At 34.7% G+C, this 26,429-nt stretch overlaps 1 protein-coding gene across 4 annotated transcripts in view; it reads right to left on the reverse strand.

Moving 5' to 3' along the window:
• Window positions 1-703: 703 nt before the first annotated feature.
• LOC129944559 (transcriptional regulator ovo) overlaps window positions 704-26,429 on the reverse strand; it is a 46,779-nt gene continuing 21,053 nt past the window's right edge. The window contains exons 2-5 of one of the 4 annotated variants that reach the window (XM_056054081.1): window positions 12,990-14,351; window positions 11,824-12,920; window positions 2,522-2,965; window positions 704-2,445 (exon numbers count right to left, since the gene is read on the reverse strand). In XM_056054081.1, coding sequence (XP_055910056.1) covers window positions 2,260-2,445; window positions 2,522-2,965; window positions 11,824-12,920; window positions 12,990-14,351 — 3,089 coding nt within the window. In that variant the 3' untranslated portion in view covers window positions 704-2,259. Of the gene's footprint in view, window positions 2,446-2,521; window positions 2,966-11,823; window positions 14,352-19,558; window positions 19,843-26,429 lie in introns of those variants that run through there. The other 3 variants (XM_056054082.1, XM_056054080.1, XM_056054084.1) reach the window with 3 other exon arrangements.

The following is a 26,429-nucleotide window of genomic DNA, read 5'->3' on the forward strand; positions in this document are numbered from 1 at the left end:
AGAATAGTAACACCTTCTTATGAAACCAGATGCCTGTTGTGTGGAATAAAAACGCTAGAAGCTCGTCGTAAATACTTTTCAATTATGTTTGTTCGGGATATCATTACAAATCATGTTAATTGTCCACCTCTAGCAGCTCTAGTCCATAAGGGTAATGCTCCTCTAGGAAGAACGGTTTTTAATTTATGAGCAGTTTCACCGCACAAACTATGGTCGCAATGAACCCATTTCTCGTTGCATCAGAGAAAGCAATTTAGTTTGCTCTGGGATAAACTTTTATATGGTGCAATCCATATAAAAGTTTATCCCAGAGAAACTTTTAAATCAATAGTTTTGAACAAAATTTAAATATTGTTATTTATTATACATGTATACCATTTTTTATTATTTAATAATAGATTAACTATGTAAATCAATTAAATGTAATTTGAATTGTATATACCCACCTACAAATATGTAACTAAATTTTTAATTATGTATCTTAGTCTGTAAGAGTACAATATGCTCTGATTGATGAAATAATAAATAAAACTCAATTTTTAAAAAAGTGGACATAACGAGTTTTGCTTCTCATCTACTCATATGGTTTGAAAAGATTTCTTTGTACATCATTTGGATGACGACTTGTTTAACTGATAAAATCCCGACATATACCTTTCAAAGTTCTTCTCAATTTTTTTTTAAATAAAATAAAAACACACAAAATTGTGTAATAGATAATTTTATAATTTTATTCGTTTTTGTTTTAAATCTTCTTAAGAAAAAATAAATTTCTTTGTTGTCATGAGTATTCTCTACAACATTATTACATTACATCCTCTTTCTCTACTCTCACTCTACGTCTACGTCTACTTCTACGCACATTGCATCATAATTTAAATTATTAAAAAAAAGAGTAGTTTAAATTAAATATTTTTTTATAGTTTTATATACGATTTTCTTCTTACATTTTGAATACATTAATTTAAAATATATATATATATATATGCATGTTTATCTTAAGAACTACATTTTGAATAATAAAACGAACATTTACTCAGTAATTATTCTAAATTATTGATTTTTATTTTTGAAAAAAGAAAACAAAAACTAAATGCATCGAAAAATAAAAACAAAAAGAACTAATTTCGATTTAAAGCCGAAGGTGGAAGAGATTTTAAGATTATTTAATTTAGTAAACAAAGAAAAAAATTAAAAAGAAAATAAATATCATATTCATTTAGACAAAAATTCCTTAATTCTAATCGTATTCAGTTAGTTGGTGGTTTTTATTTTTCTTTTCGGATTATTTTTCGTCTTTTATTTGTTTTGTGAACTTATTTTTCTAGTTGTTTATTTTTTTCATCTATGAACAAAGAGGAATACAAATCCATGTATTAACCTCAAAACTTAAAAAAAAACTAAAATAATTAACTTAACTATTTTTAATTATTTTTCCATCACCATATTTGATTGCACAATTTACCCGAATTGTAGTTTTTAAATTATTTTGATTTTGTTTTGTTTTTTTTCTTCATCAACTTCATCTTTTTGTCGCTGCCTCTTACGAAATTCTTCTCTAAGAAAAAATTAAAGAGGAACCATAATAATTTGTTGCTGTGTATGTGTTTCGCCTGCCCATAAACAAAATTCCAAAAAATTAAATAACCTATATACTTAAAACAAATGAAAATAATAATAAACAAATAAAATTATAATTCTTATATTAAAAATTAAGAGATTCAATATCAGTACAGTTTTGTGGATTATTTTGTATTTATTTTATTTTAAACTTAAATATTATATTTATCTTATATCTTATATTCTATTTTAATATACATTTGGAATGATTAAGATTATTTCATTTACGGGCAGTGTTAGCCAGTTTTGTGTATAAAACAAAAACAAAACAAAAAACACAAAAGCTTATTCATATTTTTATCTGTTTTTGCATCATGATTGATTTTTTGTTTGTTTGTTTAGATCATTTTTGTTTTCAATAATAGATAAATTTATTGAGTCGATTTTTGATCTTAAAAAATATAACAAAATTCTTAAAAAAAAATAAAAATAATAAACTTCATGATAATTTAAATAGAAATTCAATTCAATTGAAAATAAAATAGATTTAAAAAAAAGAGGAAAAATCAACAAAAATAAAAAATATAGAAGAAAAATTCTTAATACAAAACGTAACTCTGAATTCACTTGGTTGTTTTTTTACAGGTTTGTTTTTTAAATGAATAATTTCTGTGACTTTGTTTTTCTTTTGTATTTTTTTTAATTATGAACCGGCATTGGTAATTGGCCTAACAAATTATTCGCAAATTGAGAATTTGTGAATTTAAAATGACGCTTATCATAGAATTTAAGCAAAGCCGGTGAATAGGGATGATTTTCTTTGAGATGAAGATAATGGACTTCTGGTTCACAGGTTGTGTGACCACATTCTTCGCACACGTACATCTGAAAAGATTTAAAAAAAAAACCAAGTCAATAAACTTTCCAAAGGAGTGTTTTTAAAATAATAACAAAAACTCACCTTAGCTCTACGCTCCTTATAAGCGTATTGATGTTGCACACTGTGCACTTTAAGGCAGTGAGATTCAAGTGAACACCTTTGGGTGAAGCTCTTCTCGCACAAATTGCACTTATAAGGACGGACACCGGTGTGTGTTCGAGTGTGACGTTTCAAATCGAATGTATCGTTGAAGCCTTTGCCACAGAACGTGCACAAATATCGCTTAATTTCTGAATGACATTTCATATGACGATTCAGCAGTCTTTGCAATGTAAATGTTTTCGAACAAATGCGGCAGATAAATTTCGTTGGATCATCCTCACAAACAGGAGCAACAACTGTTTTATTTTTATCATCTTCACGAATGCGATGGCCATGACCATGGGTGTTCTCGATGGCGAGTGGATTTTTGATGCCATGACCACCGTTTACGAATTCCAATTGCACTTCGGGTGGCAGTCCCAACTAAAGAAAAAAAAACAAAAACAAAACAAAAAGAAATAAATATAAAAGCTCAATAATAGTGAGTGTTTTAAAAGGATTTGGGATACAAAAATTGATGATGTTGGGTGTTGTTTTTGAGATTATTCCAATGGAGACTTGATGATAGCACTGAAGTTTTTTAAGCAAATCCAGTGATTTGTGAAACCACAAACAAGGAGGTGATGAATTTAAACACCACTTTCATTGAACAAGCATGTTTTTTTGGTTAAGATCCGTCAAAAATAAGAATGCGGACGTAGTTATGAAGAGCATTAGAACAATCGATATTAAGCAAACGTTCAAATTAAAAATAAATTAGGTGGCGCAACAGTCCATGAAGAACCAGGGCCTAGTGACTTACAACTTTCAACCATTCCTGTTTGCGAGTAATTTTGTCAGAGATGGAGGGGACCTACAGTTTATATGCCGAATTCGAACGGTTAATTGGAGAAAGCACTTTTTCATGACTAGAATTACTCTTGAAGGATTTGTCAATTCCTCGCAAGAGGTCAAGATCCTTGCATGAAAGTTCAACGCACTAACCATCACGCTACGGATACTACAAAGCAAACGTTTGCAAAGTTCGAAATAGCGTAATGGAAGTCAATCAAATTTAACTATGTTTAAATATAGCAACAATCTCTTTTGCAAAACATTTGAGTGATTTCAAAAAATGTTCGATTCCAGCCCAAAATTCCATTCGCTATTCATAATCACAGGTCTACAAAAAAAATTGCTGGTGCCTTTAATTTTGCAGCTGATTTTATTTGTACTTTTAACGCTGATTTCAAAACTGAAAACCATTTTTCCCTAGAAGCTCTAATTTTTGAGTTACAGAAATATTTAATTTAGCCTACTGAACATCTACGTCAGTGGACAAATAGGAAAAGGAGGAGTGTGAATGTTTGGAGAGAACCAAAAAATCACTATGATGACTGTTATTTCTTTCTAGTGAATATCAGAGGCATCAATAGTAAGAACCGAAGCAAGTGGACGTATCCTGAATTAAATTAGACTCTGCTCGAAGGCCCATCCCTCATTCCGATGAAAGTCCCATACCAACATTCATCAGCTACCAGATCTTTCGGAGGATGAAATACCCCACTGCGACACAGATGAAGACAGTGAATATGAGGAAAATGAATCAAGTCCCCAACGATTTAACCCAAGTGAATTAAGTGATCTCATCAGGGATCTTAACCTCTCAAAACAATGTTCTGAGTTACTTGCATCGCCGCTAAAAGAAAAAAATCTACTGAAGGAACAACGATAACTTTTTATCGTAAAAGGGAAGCAGAGTTGCTTACATTTTATTCTCAGGAAGAAGATCTCGTTTTCTGTCACGATGTTAAAGGTCTCTTAACAAAAATGGGCCTTCCCGAGTATGAACCAGATCGATGGCTTCTGTTTATTGACAGTTCCAAGCGAAGTTTGAAATGTGTGCTTTTACACAATGGTAACGAATTGGGATCAATACCTATTGCTCACTCAACCCGAATGAAAGAAGAGTACAAGAATATAGCTATAGTATTGGAAAAGATTAAGTATCACGAACATGGATGAGTTATTTGTGTTGATTTAAAAATGGTCAACTTCTTCCTTGGACAGCAAGGTGGATACACAAAATATCCCTGCTTCTTGTGCCTTTGGGATAGCAGAGCTAAACAAGATCACTGGGTAAAAACAGACTGGCCTGAAAGAGAGAACATGGTTGTTGGAGGGAAAAAATGTTATTAATGAGCCTTTGGTTGATCGGAATAAAATAATACTGCCTCCACTTCATAAAAAACTTGGCTTAATGAAGCAATTTGTTAAGGCTCTACATAAGGATTCATCATGTTTTCAATTCATATCTACAAAGATGAAAGCTGACATATTCGATGGCCCTCAAATCAGACGGCTAATAAAGGACACAAATTTTGTTGAATTTATGAATGAAAAAGAGCGAAAAGCGTGGACATCTTTTGTGTCAGTTGTCGAAAACTTTCTAGGCAATAAGAAGGCTTCAAATTATAAGGATTTGGTTCATAACATGCTGACTGCTTTTCGTGAGATTGCAAAACCATTTGGATCGGTTTCCTGAAAACTTGGCAGACTTGAGTGAAGACCAAGGTGAACGATTTCACCAGGATATAAGGACAATGAAAGAACGATACCACGACAAGTGGTATACGCATATCATGGCAGATTACTGCTGGAATCTGCTTAGAGATTGTCCGAGAAAACCACATTGCATATCAAGAAAAAAACGTAGTTTCTTGGGTTCCAGTACATCAAATGAGCAGTAAAAAATATATTGTATTTTATATTTGTATGTTAATATCAATAAATAAACATGGATTTTCAAAGAAAAAATGTTTTACTTTCTTCTTTTCACAATTATTTTGGGTATTTCTTAGTGGCGTCCGGTTTGCAACACCATTTCCTATAACACGAAAACGGGAGCTCCTAGGCAAAAACCGATTGCAGATTCGTGTTCAGGAGGTCGAATTTATTAAAGAACAGTTCCAAAAGTATCGGCACCAAAATTTGTGTATACCTGAATAGGACCTATCGAGAATTTCCCTGAGAACTTTGTTGACATGGAAATATATATTTCGAAAGAGGAATATTTGGAGTAATGATGTCTTAATTGCCTTTATTTATTAACGAAAATACAAATTACCCAAAACAAATACTCTGCTACAGGGCCCGGCAAGGAAACCTCTCAAATTTTTAGACGTTTATATTTAAAGCTATTTATAGATAAAATGGTATTCCGGGTATAGATAGAAAGAGGTCTAGGTGCCGTTTTTAGTAATCATAATGGCGTGGCCTTTATGTGACAGTTTGGTATGCTGTTGCTAAATTTGGTGTTAGTTCCGTATTTTTTCTAAGAAAATGGACAAAAAGTTACAGTTAATGCGGATCGCTACTGTCACATGATTGAGACCTTCCTCCAACCAAACTTAAATCAGTTTACTAGGAACCACAAAAAAGTCTGGTTCCAATTTGAAAAATTCAATAAAATGTTTCTGTTAAATTGTTAATTTATTTGTCATTGCCTTTTAAAATATGGGAGATCTTTTTGCCGGACTCTTTATAATAAGTTAACATTAAAAGTCAAACATTTTAAGTCGGTACTAAAGGGTGATTTTTTAGCTATTATCTTTTTGGCAACACTGGTTTAAACAGCTGACGCACGGTTCGTGTTTTATTTCACTGTCAAACAACTTCAGTTTGGTCTACAATTTAACCATGAATCGTCTTACAAACTAACAAGGCTTGCAAATTATTGAATTTTATTATCAAAAAGCGTGCTCTGTTAAGAAAGTTCATCGCACGCTTCTTCCATTATATGGTCAATTTAATCTACCCCCTGAAGCGGCTATTCGGGCTATTGTGACTAAATTTCGCGCGAGATCTACATTGCTGGACATCCAACCACCAACAAGCTTACGTTGAGTGCGAACTGAAGAAAATATCGCAGATGTATCGGACAGTGTTAATGAAGACCATCAATTATTGATACGTCGCCGTTCGCAGCAATTGGGCCTCTGTTACTCAACAACGTGAAAATTTTGCGGAAAGATTAAGGTGCAAGAATTAAAGATGAACGGACCTACGGCAAAATAAAATTTTTGGTGAATGGGCTCTTGGAAAAATGGCCGAAGATCAATTTTCAATCAAAATTTTGTTCAGTGACGAAGTTCATTTTTGGCTCAATGGGTACGTAAATGACCAGAATTTTCGATTTTGGAGTGAATATCAGCCAGAAGCGTTGCAAAAGCTACCAATGCATCCAAAAAAAGTTCGCAGTTCCAACTTAAAAAGCAAAAGTTTGACTTGCATGACATGTGGTTTCAACAAGACGGTGCAGCATGCCACATAGCAGGCGCAAAAATTGTCTTATTGAGAGGCGAGTTTGATGAACATTTTATTTCACGTTTGTGACCGGTCAATTGGGCGCCTAGATCGTGCGATTTAACGCCTTTGGACTATTTTTTTGTGGGGATATATTAAAGCTCATCTCTATACAGACAAGCCCGCTTCAATTGATGCATTGCAAGACAACATAAAAGCATTTATTCGTGAGATACCGGCCGAAATGTTGGAAAGAGTAGAAAATTAGACTAAGCGGATGGACCATTTGAGGCGCAGACAAGGTCAACATGAAATAATCTTGAATCATTAAATTATAAGGACCGTACTATTGATTCAAATAAAGATTTCATGCATTTTTCTGAATTGTATGTGTTTTTTTTTTTTAAACTTTTCTATAGCTTTTTAAAAATCACCATTTATTTTTTTTCGCTTCGAATATTTTACAGAGTACAAATTCAAAAGCGGAATGAAATAATAGGGTGATTGCATCGCAGTTTTGTTTTCATACAAGCCACTCGCTGGTCTTATTTTTATTTTTTCATGAAAATTACCGTCACGTTACAACGTCAAGGAAAGTATCTAAAAAGACACGTTGTTACGATGTTTTTTTTTTAAATTAATTGCAAGGGCTAGACATCATTTGTATATGGGCTCAACCATAAACAGTGCCACACAAAAAGTAAAAAACGGTCTTGTTTAGTGTTCTATTAAAATTGTCTTCTCTCATAATGCTTCTATCCCTCGAACATTAGAAGGGTTGAAATTCTCTCGCTTGGATTAAGCATTTTAAAATGTTGTAATTTTTGAGAATTATAGTTTTAATTTTTTTTGTTAGTTTACTTAAGTCCGATCTATTTTGCTTACAGGAAGGTGAAAGTTGCGTTTTGTTAAGGCCCTAGGCCATCGTAGAGGCGAAAAATTGACAAATTATACAAGAGCAATTCTTGTCATGAAAATTGCTTTCTCAAATTAGCCTTTTGAATTCGGCATATAAACTGTAGGTCCTTTCCATCTCCGACAACATTACTCGCACACAGGGATGGTTGAGAGTTGTAAGTCACTAGGCCCTGGTTCTTCATGGACTGTTGCGCCACCTAATTTATTTAGTAGTAGTAGTAAAAGGGTTTTATATACCTTTAATATGCCAAAGACACATTGTGGGCATTAAGAAAAGAGGGAAGGGTTGAATTCCTGAACATTGCAATGATAGGGAAAGATAGACCGTAGCAAGGGGCAAGGCGTTCCACATTCATGTAGTACGACTAAAAAATGAATCTCTGTACTTTATAGTAGGGCCATAGTTGGGCCCAATGGTAAACTAATGAGCATTACTAGAAGTGCGGGTATTACTATTAAATTGTTTAAGGGAAGGAATTCAACTGGCTATTTTACTAGAGCATAGTCCGTTCACATTACTGTAAAATGTTAAAAAGGGTGAGACAAGAAACCTTGCGCCGATGTTAGAGTGACGAATCCGAGTAGATGATGTTAATGTCACCAATCATACTGTCCAAGAGGCTTAAATATGTTACTGAAGCACCCAGAGATGAGAGTTATATTCAAGTTTCGGACGTATATAGATTTTGAAGGTTGTACCCAGATCAGTTGGAAAGACAATTTTCTTGCATTTTCTCAAAAAAACCTAGAGATCTTGCTGCATTTTTGGCGACATCGCGTATGTGATGCACAATCCGAGGATGTCGAGATTTTCAGTTTCGTTGATGTAAGTGTCACTCATAGTGGCAAAGAGGGTTTATCTCGCTTTAACGATACCTGACAAATTGGGTTTTCGAAGCATTAAATTCCACATGATTTTGTATTCCCCATTGTACAATGCTGGGTAGGTCGGAATTTAATGAGCTAACCATATTTTGCCGTTGCAGTTCCACATACAAAGAGGAGGGTTGTGAGTCTGGAAACGAATATGAAAAGCTAAGAGTGCTATCAGTGCAGATAGGAGATCATTTATAAAAATGAGGAAAAGGGCTGGAGAAAAAACGGAGTTCTGGGGCACACCAGCATTTATTTATTTATTTCTAAAAGGACCCATTAAATCGATGAGTTTGTTACATTAAAAAGTATTTATTACTTCAGGGCCAAGATCTTAAGATCTAACACCTTTGGATGGTATTCGTTAAATAGTCTTTGTCAAGAATCTGGGCTTGAGATACATGAAAGATAAAAAACGGACCAGAAATTGCGTCAACGAAAATTGCTACAATGCTACAAAAATGCCCAGATTGAGCATATAAATAAATGGCACCGGATTTTGTAATCAGAATGTTCCACTCTCTCTTAAAAATTTTTTTTTGGGAGATTAACGATACTAATATAAATATCGATGTAAAGAAAGTAGTACCCGTGGCATGATGGTTAGTGCGTTGGACTGTCATGCGAGAGGTCTTGGGTTCGATCTCTGCCTGTGCCACCTAAAGTTTTTATTCACGGGTACTGGCTCTTGGGAGGAATTGACAAATTCTCCAAGACTAATTCTTGTCATGAAAAAGTGCTTTCTCAAATTAGCCATTCGGATTCTGCATATAAACTGTAGGTCCCCTCTATCCCTACAATTACTCGCACTCATGAATGGTTTAGAGTTGTAAGTCATTAGGCCCTGGTTCTCCACGTACTGTTGCGCCACCTAATTTATTTATTTAAGGGGGTATTCTGGTCTAGAGACATGAATTTTAGGTAATTTTTGAAGTGCTGTAGAAAAAAGCAAGCAACAATTTTACCATACATTTTTTTATACATTATTTATTCACATTAGAAGCATACAAAAAAAATAAAAAAGTAAAAAAAAAATCAAAATTCCGTTAGTTATCAGTTCATGGAGTGGTGCGTCTCAAAAATTTGGTGCGTGACCATACCCACGATTTTAACTCTCTTAGAAATCTGAAATCAAAAACTAAAAAAGATTATTAATCTACAATAATGTCGCAATGTCTGGAACTACGGAAAAGTTACAAACATTTCTTTTTACAAAATGGCGGCTGTCTAAAGAAAAATATAAAAAATTTACCATTTTTTTGAACATTCTTCGATTTGTTAAAAATATTAAAAATGAAAATTTGGGGATGGCCGTAGTTCCGGACGTAGACAAGTCCCTAAAGATGAATCTCTTAAAATTTCAAGTAAATCGGTTCGGCAGAACCTGAGAAATCGTGGGTATCAGATTCAAAAAGACAGTTCTGAGAAAAACGCGTTTAAAGTACCCCATTATGTCTTTTGTTCTATTAGTTGCAGCCCAACCGATTTGGATGGCTGCTCAGCAAAATACTTATTTCTCCGAAAATAATTTGAATTTTGGAAAATCCTCTCGTAGACATATTCTAAAATAGTTATACTATGAAAATATGAAAAGAAAAAAAAATCGATTTTTTTAATTTCTAGACCAGAATACCCCCTTAAAGAAATATTCCTAAGGAAAGAAAATTTCCTTCAAGTTTCTCGATCCGACCAGCTTCCGTGTGATTTCTTTAACATCCTTCTTGAAATAATAATGCAGAGCTCTAAGATCGACACTAGAGACACTCATGTCTTATCAGAATTCCATTGAATCGGAAACTTTTACGAATCCCGAAACAAATTATTGCCAAATACGTTGGTATTGGAAAATCTCATATAATTTTGCATTACGAACGGATTTTGTGATTCGTAAAAGTTTCCGATTACTATGGACTTCGTGATAGGCCTAACTATCTTTCAAAAGTCTGCCCAATTACAAGAACATTCTGATGACATTGAAATATGTGATCGGAAGAACTTAGTGTGATGTCAATTAGGCCTTTATGAGTATTGAGATTGAGGTTTAAAAAATGGGCTTAGCGGTTGAGGGAAAAGTCATTAAGAAAGGTCCGACGTCTTTGTCAAAGCTTCTCTAGCAACAAATATTTAACTTTAAGGTAATTAAGGACTTTATCTACCTGGGCTCCGCTAAGAATTCAGAAATTAATCTGATTTCTATAGAATACTTGAAATGGAATGATGATAAAGTTGAAATTGGACAAAAAAATTTCAAATGATCCTTGGGCCAGCTTGGTAACTTCATCCCACAAAATAAATCTCAAACTTTAGTTTAAAGCTTGCCGATAGCAGGAAATGTACTTTATTGAAATATTTCTATATAAATGTTTTTTTAGGGTTTTTTCTTACAAACATTTACAAACGCATTTAGGAATTTTGTTAGGTTGCGTATTAAGACGCCGGCCAACCAAAAAAGTACTAACTTGGTAATACTTAAAGTTGGGAAGCATTAAAGGTATGCGTTATTTATTTGTTCATTGAGGTCTTTCAAATAAGTTGCGTTTTTTGTTTAGTTTCTAAAACCGAAATGAATAACATGACCTGATAGAATCTTGCTATGTTAACCCTTTAAGGGCACTATTTGAGTAGTCAAAAAGTTGTCTACTAGATTTAATAACGTAAATTTATTGATTGTTGTAAAACCTCATCAGTAAAACATTTCAGATTGGTCCTGTTTCAAATTTTACTGATGGATTTTACTGATAGCTATTACCAGCCCCTAAGAATAGCTTTTAATGATAAAAAAAAAACATTTTCAATTACATTTTTATGCCCATTCTGATCCTCCTACATTCTTCTAGTCATTCATCAATAATAAACGGAAAAACTAAAATATGTACATATTTTAAATATCTACAAGGTAAACAAATTACAAACAAATCACACAAACACCCACCAACATCGACAGCGACAAAAAATAAACACCACGTTCTACACACAAATAGGGAAAACATAAAAAATATCACAATTTCTTTGCAGGCGAACACACTTCTTCGTCTAAGTCTTCCTCCCACTTGAGGACGACTTGAGCTTGAACTTAAGCCTTAAGTAATGCTACGACTAGAAATACGTTTAGTATTTATGGTATTTATGTACAATACATTAACAGAGAAGAGAAAGAAAAAAAGTGTGTTCTGTCTCAAAAAAGAAGGAATATTTTAGATGCTTACCCTTTGATGTAGTATATGGAACTTGGTATCATCCAGCGGTGGTACGTGCGGCGATAGGGCGGGTATGCCACAGACTTCTGTGACACCACCACTTGCCAGCACTGTACCACCATTGTTGAGTGTGAATTGTTGCGGTTGTTGTTGTTGTTGAGATTGCCTCTTGAACTGAGATCTTGGACTTACACTTTGGATGATGGGCTTGGCATCGACTGGATCGAGAGTTCCAGTGGACGCATTCGACATCTGGTGACTACTGCTCGAGGAGGGCGATGGCAGCGATAGATTGCTGTTGTCACTGCCCATGTGATGGTAGTTGCTGTTATTTAGCGCATGGGACAGCATTCCCTGGTGATGGTTGTGATGATGAGGATGCTGCTGTTGCTGCGCCTGCTGCTGCTGGTGTTGCACATGTGGATGCGGATGATGATGATGATGAGGGTGAGAGCTATGTTGCTGCTGCTGTTGTTGCTGCTGGCTTGAGAAATGATGGTGTTGTTGCTGCTGCTGATGATGGTGCTGCTGTTGCAGATGCATGTGGGCTTGCTGATAGCTCGGCGGAGGCGTTGACTCTTGGTATAGCTTGCTGTTTTGCAGGTGGAATCTTGAGTTGTCGAAGCAGTTCCCAACGCCACGCGAGCCATTCGGTCCCGGGGTGTTGGTTATGTGACTCATGATGTTTTCGTGGAACGCGTCCATGCAGTTGACACCGTCATTCTGAATGATCGAGTCGGGAGTGAGCGAGGGCGTCGAAGCCAGCTCCAATTCCTGACCAGGACTCGGCGAGTCTTCACTGGGCAGCCGCTGCAGGAATGAACTCAGATCAACCGCATCCGATAAGGTGTCCAAGATGTTGTCGCCCGATGAGGAGAATGTCAGCGTCGCCGTGAACTGAAGTGGATCAACCACTTCGGACATCATGGAGTCGTTAACATCGTACCCGCCGTTGTTGCCTCCACTGCCGTGGCCGTTGCCAAAGCAGTTCTGATTGTTGCCCCCGTTGTTGCCGTTGTGCAGGAGCCCCTGTTGGGCAAAGTTGCCTATATCGATTTTTGTGTCATACTCAATGTCCGGCTCGTCCTTCAGGATAATACCGTAAGCTGCGTGATTGAACATGGGATATTTTGGATTAAGACCATTCATATGATTACCATTTGAAGGATTATTACCGAGACCGTTGGCGAATGCCGCCGTCGAACCTAAGTGCGTCATATCCGGCGAGTTCCCCTGGCCGCTCCCCCCGGCCCCACCAATACCATCTACACCCGCGCCGCCACCCATAAGATAGGCGGCCGCATTTTGTATAAGAAAATTACTATTCGCCGCGTTAAAGGAATTCATGTTGTTGCCAAGGCCTTGTGCCTTAAGACTCTCGTAGAAGGGCGGAAGTGATCCCGTGGGTGGACTGTTTGGACCGTAATTCGAACGACCGTCTCGTCCTCCTCCCATACCACCTCCTCCGCCGCCTGTGCCGCTGCCTAGGCTTCCGCTGTTCGCTGCGCTGTTGCCGCTTCCGCTGCCAAATTGTCCACCAACACTGAAGTTCAGTCCAGCTGCACCTCCGTTTTGGTGACCGCCCGCGGACCCTTGACCAGAGTTGCCTGTTCCCCCGCTATTCGAGGACCTGCCGTGACCTGCTGCTGCAGCTAGAATGCCGCTCAGTTTTGCAAGTCTTGGATGGGCGAGAACCGCTCTCGCTGCCAATATCGCACTTCGTCGTCTAGCCTCCCGAATGCGTCGCTCACGCTCGGCCGCCTTCTCTTCGTCCTCAAACTCGCTTCTTCGCTTCGGAACGTGATAATCAATAGGCTGTTCCTGCTCTGGGCCCAAATGAGCCAGTGACAATGCAAGTGGAAGGCGGGTATCGTGTGAATCTCTGGGCTTTGGCGTTCTTTGGATTACCGAACACCTTACTGCCGGTTCGGGTGGTGGCGGTGGACTTGGGCGTGTTTCCGCTGGTGGCGGAGTCTTTGTCGTTCTCAAACTAAGCGGTTTCTCTTCAGGAACAACTGGCTTCTCATCGACTATTAATTTATGATCTTCTGTATCTGAGTCGACTGTATCTGAGACGGGTTCGTCTTCGCAGGATACGATTGGCGGAACGGCAGCAGCTACAACCACCTCGGTGGGATATTCCTTACGTTGGGCTTGGGTGAGTACGTGACCACGACTGCCATAAGGATGATCACCGCCAAGTATTGACGAGAAAAATCGTCTTGGTCGCGGTGGTGGTGGCGGTGGCGGCGATGATGACGATGATGCTGTTGCAGATGCTGCTGGTACGGTAATACTTTCGTCTGTGGTGGTGGGTGGTGTCAATCGGTTTGGCGTATTCCGTGAAGGTGGACTATCGTCGGCAGTTCGGCTATTCGCACTGGTTGTTGGCAGGGAAGTTGTTGTTGAAATGGGATTCGATTCTAACGACGGTCGAATATTTTTGGTGTAATTGGTATGATGATGGGGCGATGGTAGTTTTGGCTCAGGGGATGTTGGCGGAGCCAAGCGATTGTCTTCGTGGAAGATATCACGAACTGAAAATATAATTTAAAGACACAATTAGTAATTTGATATAAAATGGAACAACGAAAAGAAAATATGAGGTGAACATTTTTATGAATGAAATGCGCCAAAGGAAAGAAAACCCGATGAGGATCTTTTGTGACCGGCTGTTGGATACATTGTTTTTCTTGCACTTCTGATATAAATTAGCATTACTGAGATATAATATAACTTTTATATGAACAGCGAACTTTCGACAGAAATTTCTAATTAAAGAAAGGAACGATATGTCCTTTCTTTTGAAAAAAAAACTTCCTTCTTCACAAGATACCTACATTTTAACAAACCCCTCGCAGAAAAAAAACACGACAAAAGCACTTCTTACACGCTTCATAAATGGGAATAATCAGTAGGTATAATTAAGTAGGTAAATATTTACTAAGAACACTTAAAAATGTCTTTCAGTTCCTTCCTACCTGAGATGTTGACACAAAACCATAAATGATCTTATTTTAAAACAAAAGGTGAATTTGTGGATATAATAAACAATAGATTATTGGCGCTCTAAATATTGCACCTAAATGCCCTAATTTGGTTATTAACCAGTGGATTATGGGTTTGTCAGCTACTTATTCCGATTACAAAACACTTTGAAAGGTAGAAACGCAGGTAGGCTAATCTTTAGACACATCATTCAATCGTAATCGGAAGATATCGTATAGTTTTTCATTACGAACTGATTTGTTGGTAGTTTTATTTTTTAGCATTCCGTGAAAGTTACCGACTACGACCTAATTTGTGATTTTGGAAATGAATGACAAAAGAACTTTCTTCTAAAAAGAATGGACAGTGATAGGGAAGATGAAGACAGTAGCAGCCATTTAGAGGATTCTTTTTGTTTTATTGTTGTTCATATTTGGAAGAATATTTTGCATTGTTAATTAGTTTAGCATTTCTTTTCAATGTGGACTGAATTATGCATCAGCGATGGCCGAAAATATAGCACTTGGATCTCTGTGGATTTATTATGTTTCCCAGAAGGAGATTAAGTTTGGAGTCCGAGCTCCCTTGATCTATCCAGATTTTCGGGAGAAGTATTTTTCTAGTGTTGTCTTCCTTCTTTTAGCTGGGACCTGAGATTCGCGAAGAAATTCAATTCCCTCTCCCACCTCCGATAATACCCGTTGGAAACGACGAAAAGAACTACAACGTTGAGAAGGTTTTGTGGTTATCACTTTAGACTTTAAATTCAAAAAATGTTGTTTTCTCTTTTAAGGAAATGACACTGAAGATCTTCATCTTTCGAAAGTCTTGTAAAAGTCTTAGTTGTTAAAGTGCAAATCAATTTTTATTGTTGTTGATTCATAAACATCAGAGCTAGGTGATCAAAGATATTAGACGTAAAATACAAACTCAAAAGAATATAATACACTGGCAGATGGTTAAACTGGGAAGTTGAAGAATGAGTGTTTTGCTAAGAAAAATGTATATTAGCTGATTTTAGGAGGGGTAGGGGGTAGGGGAAGGGAAAAACCTACCAAAATATTCAAAACATCCTAGGCTGCTCAGCAAAAATGGTCAGTAACGCCTTAAAATGGCAAAATAAACCGAAAACGCGAGGCCCAAAGAGGATAACTACTGAAAGAACTGACAGAAAATTTTTCAGTTAGTAAAACAGAACCCTTCCATAGGCTCTAGGAAAATAAGAAATGGACTTCAACTATCTGTTAGCGTTGTCATAATACGAAGACGTCTTTTATAAGCGAAGTTACCAGCCCGAAGTCCACGCAAGGTACCATTCTTGACGAAAAGGTATGTAGCAAAGATGGAGTTTGTTAAAGCGCACAGAGATTAGGCATAAGAGAAATGGAGGAAAGTTCTGTGGAGCTGTAAAACCAAAGTCGTCTTTTTTGAGTTCAAGGGTCGTCAAGAATATGTGCGAAGACCCTAAAATGAAGCATACGATCACGGTACACTATTAAAACAGTGAAGCATGGTAAAGGAAAAATTATGATATGGGCTCACTTTTCATATTACGAGGTCGGGCCTAATAATATCTTCGGGAGTATAAGAGATGATCTAGTACTTTGTCATGCACTGCTATTTTTATGAACAGCCAAATATTTAAAAAACGGTCTTTTCTATGACAAAACTAACGGTAAAAAATCGATAGTACTTATTTTCCGTTATTATGAATAAAATATTTTAGTTTGTTGTTAGAAGTTTAATGAAATATATTATAACGTTGAAATTAAAGGCGTGTCAGATTTTGCGCTGCAGGAGACTTTGGGAACTCGCTAGCTAGCTTAAAACAATAACAATTACTCGGCATTATCATAGGTTTCGTCAGATTATTCGTATTTCGAAACTTGGAGTTCGAGAAAAGTATTGAATATCTTTTGTCCTGGATTGGGTGTTAACACTTTAGTTACGTCTGGGTCTACCCATACCATTATTTTGAGGAAGAGGCGGCAAAAATGGGTGTTATCGGTTAATGAGGGCAAAACAAAGTACATGCTGCCGTCAAGAAAGGACCTACAACACCAACGTTTTGGTCAAGACGTAAGGCTTCGCTAAACACGCAGAAAACAACACAAACGCTGAGATCAAATGAAGAATAACTCTTGCTAACCGCTGTTTCTTTGGGCTTAGAAAGCAATTAAGTGGCAAAACCCTCTCTCGAAGGACCAAAGTGTCGTTACATAAAACCTTCATCATCCCCGTCCTGCTATACGGTGAAGAAGCATGGACTATGACAAAAGCGGATAAAAGCGCCTTGGTCGGTTCGAGAGAAAAGTTCTTTGTGTGATCTACGGTCCCGTATGCGTCGAAGGGGAGTGTAGGAGACGAGCTGTACAGCGACGTAGACTTAGCCAGAAGGGTAAAAGTCTAACGACTAAGATGGCTGGCTCACGTAGAGGGCATGGAAACCAATGCTCCGGCCCGGAAAGTCTTCGAATCCACACCCACAGGACAGCGCAGAAGAGGAAGACCGCCGATCAGGTGGCGCGCACAAGTGGAAAGTGACCTCACCCAACTTGGAGCGTGAGACTGGAGCTAGGGACCGAGCTAGATGGAGAAGTTTGTTGGGTGAGGCCCTAGTTCACATAGGACTTTCCACCTTAAGCAAGTAAGTAATTTTGAAAGCAAAACAATCTGCAAACGAAATTTATTCTTATATTTTCATGGATTCCTTTTCGTAATTAATAAGGTTTGGTGTTTAGAAAGGTGAATTGTTAAAGACCCGAAGATTGCAAAAACGTTACACAAAAGGCCAATCTTTATAAATTACTTGAAATTCTGGCTATCATTGAAATATTTGTTCTTGAGAAACGGTTCCAAATGTTAGAAAGGGTTGGTATGACAAATTAGACTAAGGCGGGGCCGTAACCAATACCTATTTCCTTTAAATAATCTTCAAACATTAAATTATATCGCACGTAATATCGATTCAAATAAAGAGTTTTGGCTGTTCATTAGATTTGTGTGCCCTCGAGATCCCTGACTTTCGATATGGTTCCAATGGTGACCCCTACTGGTCCGTGAGACCGGGTGTGCGAATAAATTTCTTCTCCGTTATTGTTTTTTGTTGAATTCGAATTTATGTAATGTAAAAAAAGAGCTTCTCTTGATTTAATATCATTGTTTTATTGTCAAGGAGCATTTATTTAAAACAAACTCGAAATCTTAGTAACAAAATTCGAAAAATCTTCAGTTGAAAACCCGGTCCTTGAGACCGATGTCACCATTGACCAAAGTCAAATTTGCGTCACCCATGGCGGGTTGAATAAATACCTACTAAGCAATGACTTAATATCTTCAAGAAATAATAAGACCCTCATTTTTTTATACAAACTAGACTAACTATAGAAGTATTTTGCTCGAGCGTTCCTTCCACAAGTATTCAACTACCAGATTAATCCTTATTACGATTGTGGCTTTATTAAAACGACCACAAACGACTTATCAAGCTAGAAGAGTAAATTGGTATTTAAACGGAATTGAACTAATTATTCCGTCAAGCTTCTTTATCTTGTTTTTTTTTCAGAACAATTAGAAAAACCACAAAGAAAATCCTAACAAGGATGCTTATCTAAAATATGACAAAACGTTTGTAGCAAAAAATGTTGAGATATAACCAAATAAAGTAAAACAAAATCCGTCCAGATTCTTTTATTAAAAACTTTCATTTCTTGCAGTCAATTTAGGTTTTATAGAAAATGAGTTATTGAAGATGGATTCGGCACTTAATATGGCCGCTAATATTAATCTCTAAGCCAAGCTTTCACAAAAAAAAAAACATGTCTACCTACTTATTTACTTCCAATTAAATACTTGTACATAGAAGCTTTAAACCAGATAACTGTAAAAACTAAGCCTATGTAAATAGCAGCTTTGGCCGCCTCAAAAATAAAGGAAAACACAAACTATATTATGTACAACTTTGTACCTTCGCTAATAACCTTAACCACATATTTTATTTTTATTTCACACTTAATTTCTAACAATTTTACATTCTTAAAAAACTTAAAAGAAAATATATAAATAAAGTTGAGTTTTTCAGTCCATCTTTTTGTAACACTATACAAACCCTTCCTTTGTCTTTCCTTAACCTTGGTCCCGTTTTTATTTTATAGGAAGATTTTGAAAAATCCGCTATAATTTTACAAAATAACACTATGCGGTACTTGTACTCAAAAAAAGAAACAAGAAAACAGGATAATTAACTGAATTTTTCAAAGAGAAAATAACACTTTTTTCTAAGGAATTCACTGAAACGCGTTTCTAATTCAACAAGTCGCCATGGACTAATGAGTAATGATATTAACAGTTAGTGGCTGTGATCTATGAAATTTACAGGATGATGCATCAAAAAAGAACACAATGACGACAGCTAGCTTGCGGCGGGCGTCTTTTTTTTTTGTTTTCATCCGCATGACAAGAACAAGAAACAGGGAAACAAAATTCTTGAGCTGAGCAGAGCTTTTTCGCCTCGTTTTGTTTTGTTTACGCAACATGTTTCCGTTCTAAAATTGACAAAATCATATTGAGAGCAAACGGTGTTGTTGCGATATCCGTTTGACGTAACTGCTGGGATTTTTATTGTGGCGTTATGCATTTTAAAAACATCACTTTTTTTTTTCTTTTTAAAAACAAAACCAAATCAAATTTTTGCACTGGATTTTTTAGGTTGAATTGTTTAAAAAAGCAAACACTTTTTTTAAAAACTTCATCTTACATGGATCATCGAAATATTCAGTTTCATAATACTGAATAAAAGTAAGGGAGTCAGAGATGATGTAAACGATATCGCCGCCCTCGATCAAAATGTCTTGCATTTTGCTTTCTTTGAATCATTTAAGATAAAATAATTTAATTTAGTTCTAGGAACTTTAATTCTTAGTTAAACGAAAGCGAATATTTTTGATATTTTTCTTTTTTTGAGCGGTACTTGTAAACTCGCGATCGCGACTTGGAAAGTTATTAACCGAGAATAGTCAACCTCAACAAGATGAGAACTAGGAGTCGAGCAAAGTTACAAAAAGTCAAAAAATCTCGAGGTTGTTTTGAAAACGGAATTTAATACAAACAGTTGTAACTTGTAATAAGTTGTAGTAGATTTCGAGGTAGTTGAATGATAGCGGTTGAAATAAAAACCAATTGATAAGATTTAGAGAGAGAGAAGAGTGCAAATGAAAGAAAAGCTTTTAAAAAGAGATGCAGAGCATCGAGCACGTGGATCTGGATTCGCTGTGGACATAAAACAAAAGACAAAAAGAACTGTTCGATTAGAGAATTTAATGCAAGAATAAGGAAAGTTCACACTATTACATATGTTTGAGAATTATGGATAAAAGGAAATTTTTTAGGATTGAAATTATTGGTAGTCAAACATCATTTTAAAATAGATTTTTGACCGATTTACATATAGAATATTATAGAGATTTGAAACGTGAAGGAATTCTTTTGATTTTTTTCTAATTTTGTAGAAAATTTGGATTTATCTCTAAAATATCGGTTTGTCGTTGTAAAGAGCCTTGCACATGAGAGCGAACAACGAATGAACGAATAGACGAACAAACGTCATTTTACACATTTCAAAAAGTCAATTTCAAACAAAACACAATTAAATTATAAGAAACCAATTGGCACTAATGTTAGGATAATAAAATTTTAATTGTTTTGCTAAAACAAGACAATTTTGTAAAAACAATTTGGTAACAATGAATTGCAGTGTGGTTGCTACGAACTGTCAAACTTTATTCGCGTTCCGGATGCCATCCAAACTGCAACGAATAAATTGTTCGCGCTCAATTTAACCTCAAAATTATAAAACTCTTGTTTTGTTTGTTGAAAATGGTAATTATAAATTGATAATTTGTCGCTATCTGCGAATAGAAATAAAGCTCATGTGAAAGAAAAGTCAGTTCGCTGTTCGAAGCTCATGTGCAAGATACTTAATCCTTCCTTTAGATGTTCAAATATTAAAATCTTCAATTTAAATTATATTTTCTTTAAGTTTAACATATTCTCCGAATTCCTTTTATATTGAAATTCGTTTAAGAAATAACTTTGAATCTTTGAAGTTATATTACATTTGATTGTTATATTTTAAAATTTCTTTGTCAAGCAAGTGAAACACTTGACAGGTCGTTTGATTAAGTGTTCACATATTTTCGAAGTATTCAATAAAATCTCATTTACAAATAATAATAGGTTTGTTCCCAGGATTTATTGGGAAGAAATTGCTTATGTGTCATATTTTGAAGAGTGGGATGAAATAATCTCAGAGAGAGAATTACTGACGAAAAAGTATGGAATGGTTTTTGGCAAAAATTGTCTAGAACTCAAGCAATGCAAATCGAAACGAACAGACGATGATGATCACAGTCAATATGACATTTGACAGACCAATATTTTCTGCTTAAAGAAATTTATTGGGCAGAATTTGTCAAGAGGATTGGATATTAATTTTAGGTATCAATTTTTGATAATTAGCGGTTTTGTTCAATTTATTTGAAAATGTGAACCCCTTAAGAAAATTCTCTACTGACATTGGACAGGTTCAGACGACATAAGAGACTTGGAAGTAAGACAAGTTTATAGTATCTGACCATCAAGCTGTCAATTAATTTCAAATTTATTGAAAAGTTGAGTGAAAAGTTAGTCAATTAAAATCTCCCTAACTATCCACTTATGTCAAAATGACAGTTGATAATGTTTTTTCACTTGACTGTAAGCTGAACTTTATTACTATATTATTTATTTAATTTCATTTAATGTTTTTTGTGTTAGAAGGTTCCATGTCAAAATGAAAAGAAATAATTAAAATTGTTTACAATACAAATCGTTAGTGGCTTGTATTTTACTGGGGATTATTTTGGAGACAATAATGTTTTTGGTAGTTTTTTAAAGATAAATTGTAAAATGTAAGTGTAAGACACTTGAAAAACTAACTTGTTGCGTTGGTCAATATTTACGTTCAAAGAATACAATTGACTACAAATGGAGTCCCTTGTGTTGTATGAACCTGAATATTTATGCTAAATTGAGCCATATTCAAATTTGACGCATGTCCGTATAAGGCTGAGGATGCATCTGACATTGAAAGAAGTTGTAAATTAGATTTTAATTTCCGGGTTTGTATTAAATATTAGAAAAGTTTGGTTTGATTCGAAGAGTTAAAAGTTTTAACATTTCTGCAAATTTCAAGGAAAACATTTTTTTTCATAAATTAAAAAAAAATATATAAAAAAATGTTGCGCCAGGTTTTTAATAAACAACTTATTACATAAATTTCAAAAAATAAAGTAACATCATTGAATAATTACTTCTACTTGTAATTATTCAATGGTAACATGCAAAGTGTCTTTTTTAACATTGACAATTTTCTTAAAATAAGAGATTTTAATAAAACCTGCTAAAAATTGATTTTTGACACAAAAAAGTTTATACTTCAATCATTAAAATGTTGAGGCTATTAATTGGCAGTAATTTTTGTTGTCATCGTATTTGCAGTAGATGGCATTGTTATTCAAAGGATTTTATGTGTTTCAGTTGAAAGAAGATCGAAATAAATTCTTTAAGGTTCTTCTTGCACTCAAATTAAGTAATAAGTGACATAACTGCTGCGAGTTCTTGTAAATTGTCAAATTTCAGAAATGTTTATTTATTTTAAGACTACGTTAAGGGCATTTAAGTACTGGATCAACAAAGGCTCTTAAACCACCAATTTGTAGAAATAGCCCTAATTTTTAATAGATTTGGAAAATTTTGCTCATAAGGCAGTGTGTTATTTAGTAAGACTAGTTTTGTAAGCACTTAATCAAAGCTCGGTGTAGTTAAATCAAGCTTAAACCGCAATATAGAATTTTGATCTGACAGCTGCTTCAAGTTAAGTACAGTTAATTTATGTAGTCTGATAGCAATTTTGTACACTTTTGTAAGAAACATTTGCTACATTGTATACATAACTTCAAATCTAAATAATACAAAAAAAAACACATTTGCATGTTCAAATAGTTGTGAAAATTGAGTTAAAGGTTATTTAAAAAATAAACTAACTTTAAATGGTACATAGTTCATGAATCAAACAATGATTTTTTCATTGTATTATTAACTTTTCTCCTTACCTTGACCTTAACTCGTTAGCATTATGAACTCTAATGCTCTCTACCACCCGTTTTTAAATTATTACTATTTTTTCAAGAGTACACCTGTGTGACAGATGTGACAAATTAATAAAAAAAAAACACACTCGCTTGAATACAGTTATAAATGGAATAATCATTTTGAAATATTTTATAATTGGCAATAGCTATAGACTCTGCTACTATACGGGCAATGCTGACTATAGCAAGTAATAAAATAGCAACAAAATACTTATGGCTTGAAGTTATCCTATAGATAGCAACCTCTCTGAAAAACATGGTTTCATATACGGGTAACTATCTTCATTCACTCACAAGTTGCCATAAAAATTGAAAAGAAGACAACAAAAAACACAAACCATCAGGGATTGCATAAAAATTGCTTTAATTAAAAATTCACGAAGTCTATTCACGTATCACTGACAATGTTTCCGTTAAAAAAATATATAGTATACACCAATCACATGGAATATTAGTATTTTTTTTTAAATTTTTATTACTTGTCCATCATTTTTGGTTCTATTCAATGAGTGTGGAATTTTAATTTCAATTTCGAATTCGAATTCGAATTTATCTACTACAATTGCCAAAGTACCATTTACAAACTGTCAAAAATAATGACACATCAACCATCATCATTACCATCAAACATACATTTTTGATGATTGACAAATTAAATGAATATTTCTGATAAAAATTTTAATCTCTTTCGGATCGTATTTGTATTTAAATTAGACCGGCAACCAAAGATGGCGTTATCTCCACGAGCCAGCACCAGAGCCAACTTTCGGATTTTTAATAAATTTTGAAACTTAATGCTTTTTTTTTTGTGAAGATGAGATAAATATTTATTGCAGATTGTTGATTAAAATTTCCAAATTAGAGCAAGAACTATGACCTTAAGTTGAGCAGCAAGAATATTTTCTTTATTTTATTTGCATTTAAATAATATTAAAAGCTCATAAATTATTTATAAAAATAAATTTTAAAACTTAATTTTTTTCAGTATTTCGCCTTTCTTCATTTTCGTTTTGGTTTGATTTTTGTTTTTTCGTTTTATTTTTATGGAATTAGAGTGCAATGATCTTTTCGTTATGATTTTTTGTATATCAATAGGGTGGAACAAATAAAATGTTATTGATAATATTCGATTTGAATTTATAATTTAATGAATATTAAGCGTTATTCTTGACTAATCTAAGCTGATGATATACTCTCAGCTAATTGTTGTCAAATTTAAATTGAAAGAAATTATAAATGGCAGTTTTATCATACATTCTTTAATTTTTGACAAGTGAGCCCAACAGAAAAAGCAAATTGTCAAACACACAGCTGATAACACATGGAATACAAATTGTAAGGAGGGAGAAATAAGTAAAATAGTGTTTTTAAATGTGGTACCCGTGGCATGATGGTTAGTGCGTTGGACTGTCATGCTAGAGGTCTTGGGTTCGATCCCTGCCTATGCCATCTAAAGTCTTTTCATGGGTACTGCCTCTTGCGAGGAATTGACAAATTCTCCAAGAGTAACTATTGTCATGAAAAAGTGCTTTCTCAAAATTAGCCGTTCGGAGTCGGCATATAAACTGTAGGTCCCCTCCATTCCTGACAACATTACTCGCACACAGGAATGGTTGAGAGTTGTAAGTCACTAGGCCTTGGTTCTCAACGGACTGTCGCGCCACCCAATTTATTTTATTTTTTTAGTGTTTTTAAATAAAAATTGTAGCTATTATCTACATTTTGGTGGACCCTGTACAATTCACGTATCGACTATACAAAATGACGTGAATGGAATTTCAATAGCCTTAGCTTCTATTTAAAATGATTTTACTTGTGGGAATTTGTTATTCGCAAGTAGTGACGAAGAACGTCATTACAAACTATGTTTCCGGATATAAATTGACAGCTCTGTGTAGGATACTGATTATTTGAAATCAAACATACCTACAATCTAGAGACTTTTTAAGTTTTTAGTTTGAAATTTAAAAGTTGAAAAATGCTATTCACTGAATTGTCAATCATGTGTTTTGATCTGCTTTTGACAGATCACTTTGATGACAAAAGAATTCTCTGTCAGATGTCTCATGTGAAAATATTTAATGCTGAAATGTATTAAACATTTGTTTGATTAAGCAAACATGCATTTTAAGTAAGTGATTAAATTTATTCAATGAATCCAATAGCAGTTGTTATAAAATAACTTAAAAAGTAATTTAATTTAAAATCTCCTAATAGAGAATATAAGGCTCTGCTTCTATCAACCCAAAGCTGTAAGCAAAACAAGTATTCCCAACAATCAACATCTTGCTTTTTTCAGATTTCCACTGCATTCATGTTTGAGCTTTGAGTTCTTTTTATGTTATTTTTTTTTTTCTTGGCGTTATTTTATAGTTAGGTACCTGGCTATACCTTCTTGATCAAGTTTCGTATTTCTTGCTTCATTTTATGGTAGATATTGATAGATGTAGGATTGTAGGTATAGGAAAAAAAACCTTGATCTTGATTTGAGAATTAATTTCAATGCAACTTCAACTTGAGAGTGCAGCGAAAATTTGCATAAGTATGCATTTGAACACTGAACATGATGAAGGAATTCTTTGGGTTAGTTGAAATATGGAAGAACTAAAACGCAGTAAGTACACTTGACGTTGCACACAAATAGATATAAACATACCTAAAATTTACATTGAGCAAACAGAACTATTAATGTGGACTGTTGAACTTTTGTGGATTGTAAATTATTCTAACGATTTCGTTTGAATTCAAAAAAATGTTTGAACAACAATTCAATTATTTTGTGCGAAATTAATATTTGAAAATGTCTTGATTTCCCTGAGGGGTATGAATAGAACAAACCAATTGATCCCAAGTGCCTAGTTCTCCTGGATTCTGAAACAAAAAATAATCATATTCGATTGATTTTTTGCTATCCCGGGGGAAATTCCATCCCAAGCCTATTTTTTTCTTAAACTCAAAGGATTCTAAATAAAATCATCGTAAAATTTTCTTTTGCAAAACTGCATTTATAATTTTGTTAAAAAAACCCATAGTCAGGTTCCACATTTTACAAAACCATCCAGTGACATAGCAACAATATAAAAAAAAAAAACAAACACTTAAATGAACGAATACAGCTCCAAAGAAAAAGGGCATCATCCAAACAAACAACAACCGGCATCAAGAGTAGAAAAGAAGAATAATTTAAACCCGCATCTACACTCAGGCACAAAAACATCCATAAAATAGCAGTATAGATTGTATAAGTGACCGTGAATTGCCGACTGGAATACACAATTTTAATTTACTTCAACTCACGAAACGAAGCATAACTGAAAACGAGAAGAAGGATTTTTTTGGTGTCGGTTGTGTGGGTTTTATTTTTGTATGTATTCTTTTTACCTTGCCATCATCTTCTTTAGACTTTGGTATAAGTATTACCTATCTACGGTATATGGG

The sequence above is a fragment of the Eupeodes corollae genome, chromosome 2 (genome assembly GCF_945859685.1).
Source record: "Eupeodes corollae chromosome 2, idEupCoro1.1, whole genome shotgun sequence".
Taxonomy (NCBI): Eukaryota; Metazoa; Arthropoda; class Insecta; order Diptera; family Syrphidae; genus Eupeodes; species Eupeodes corollae.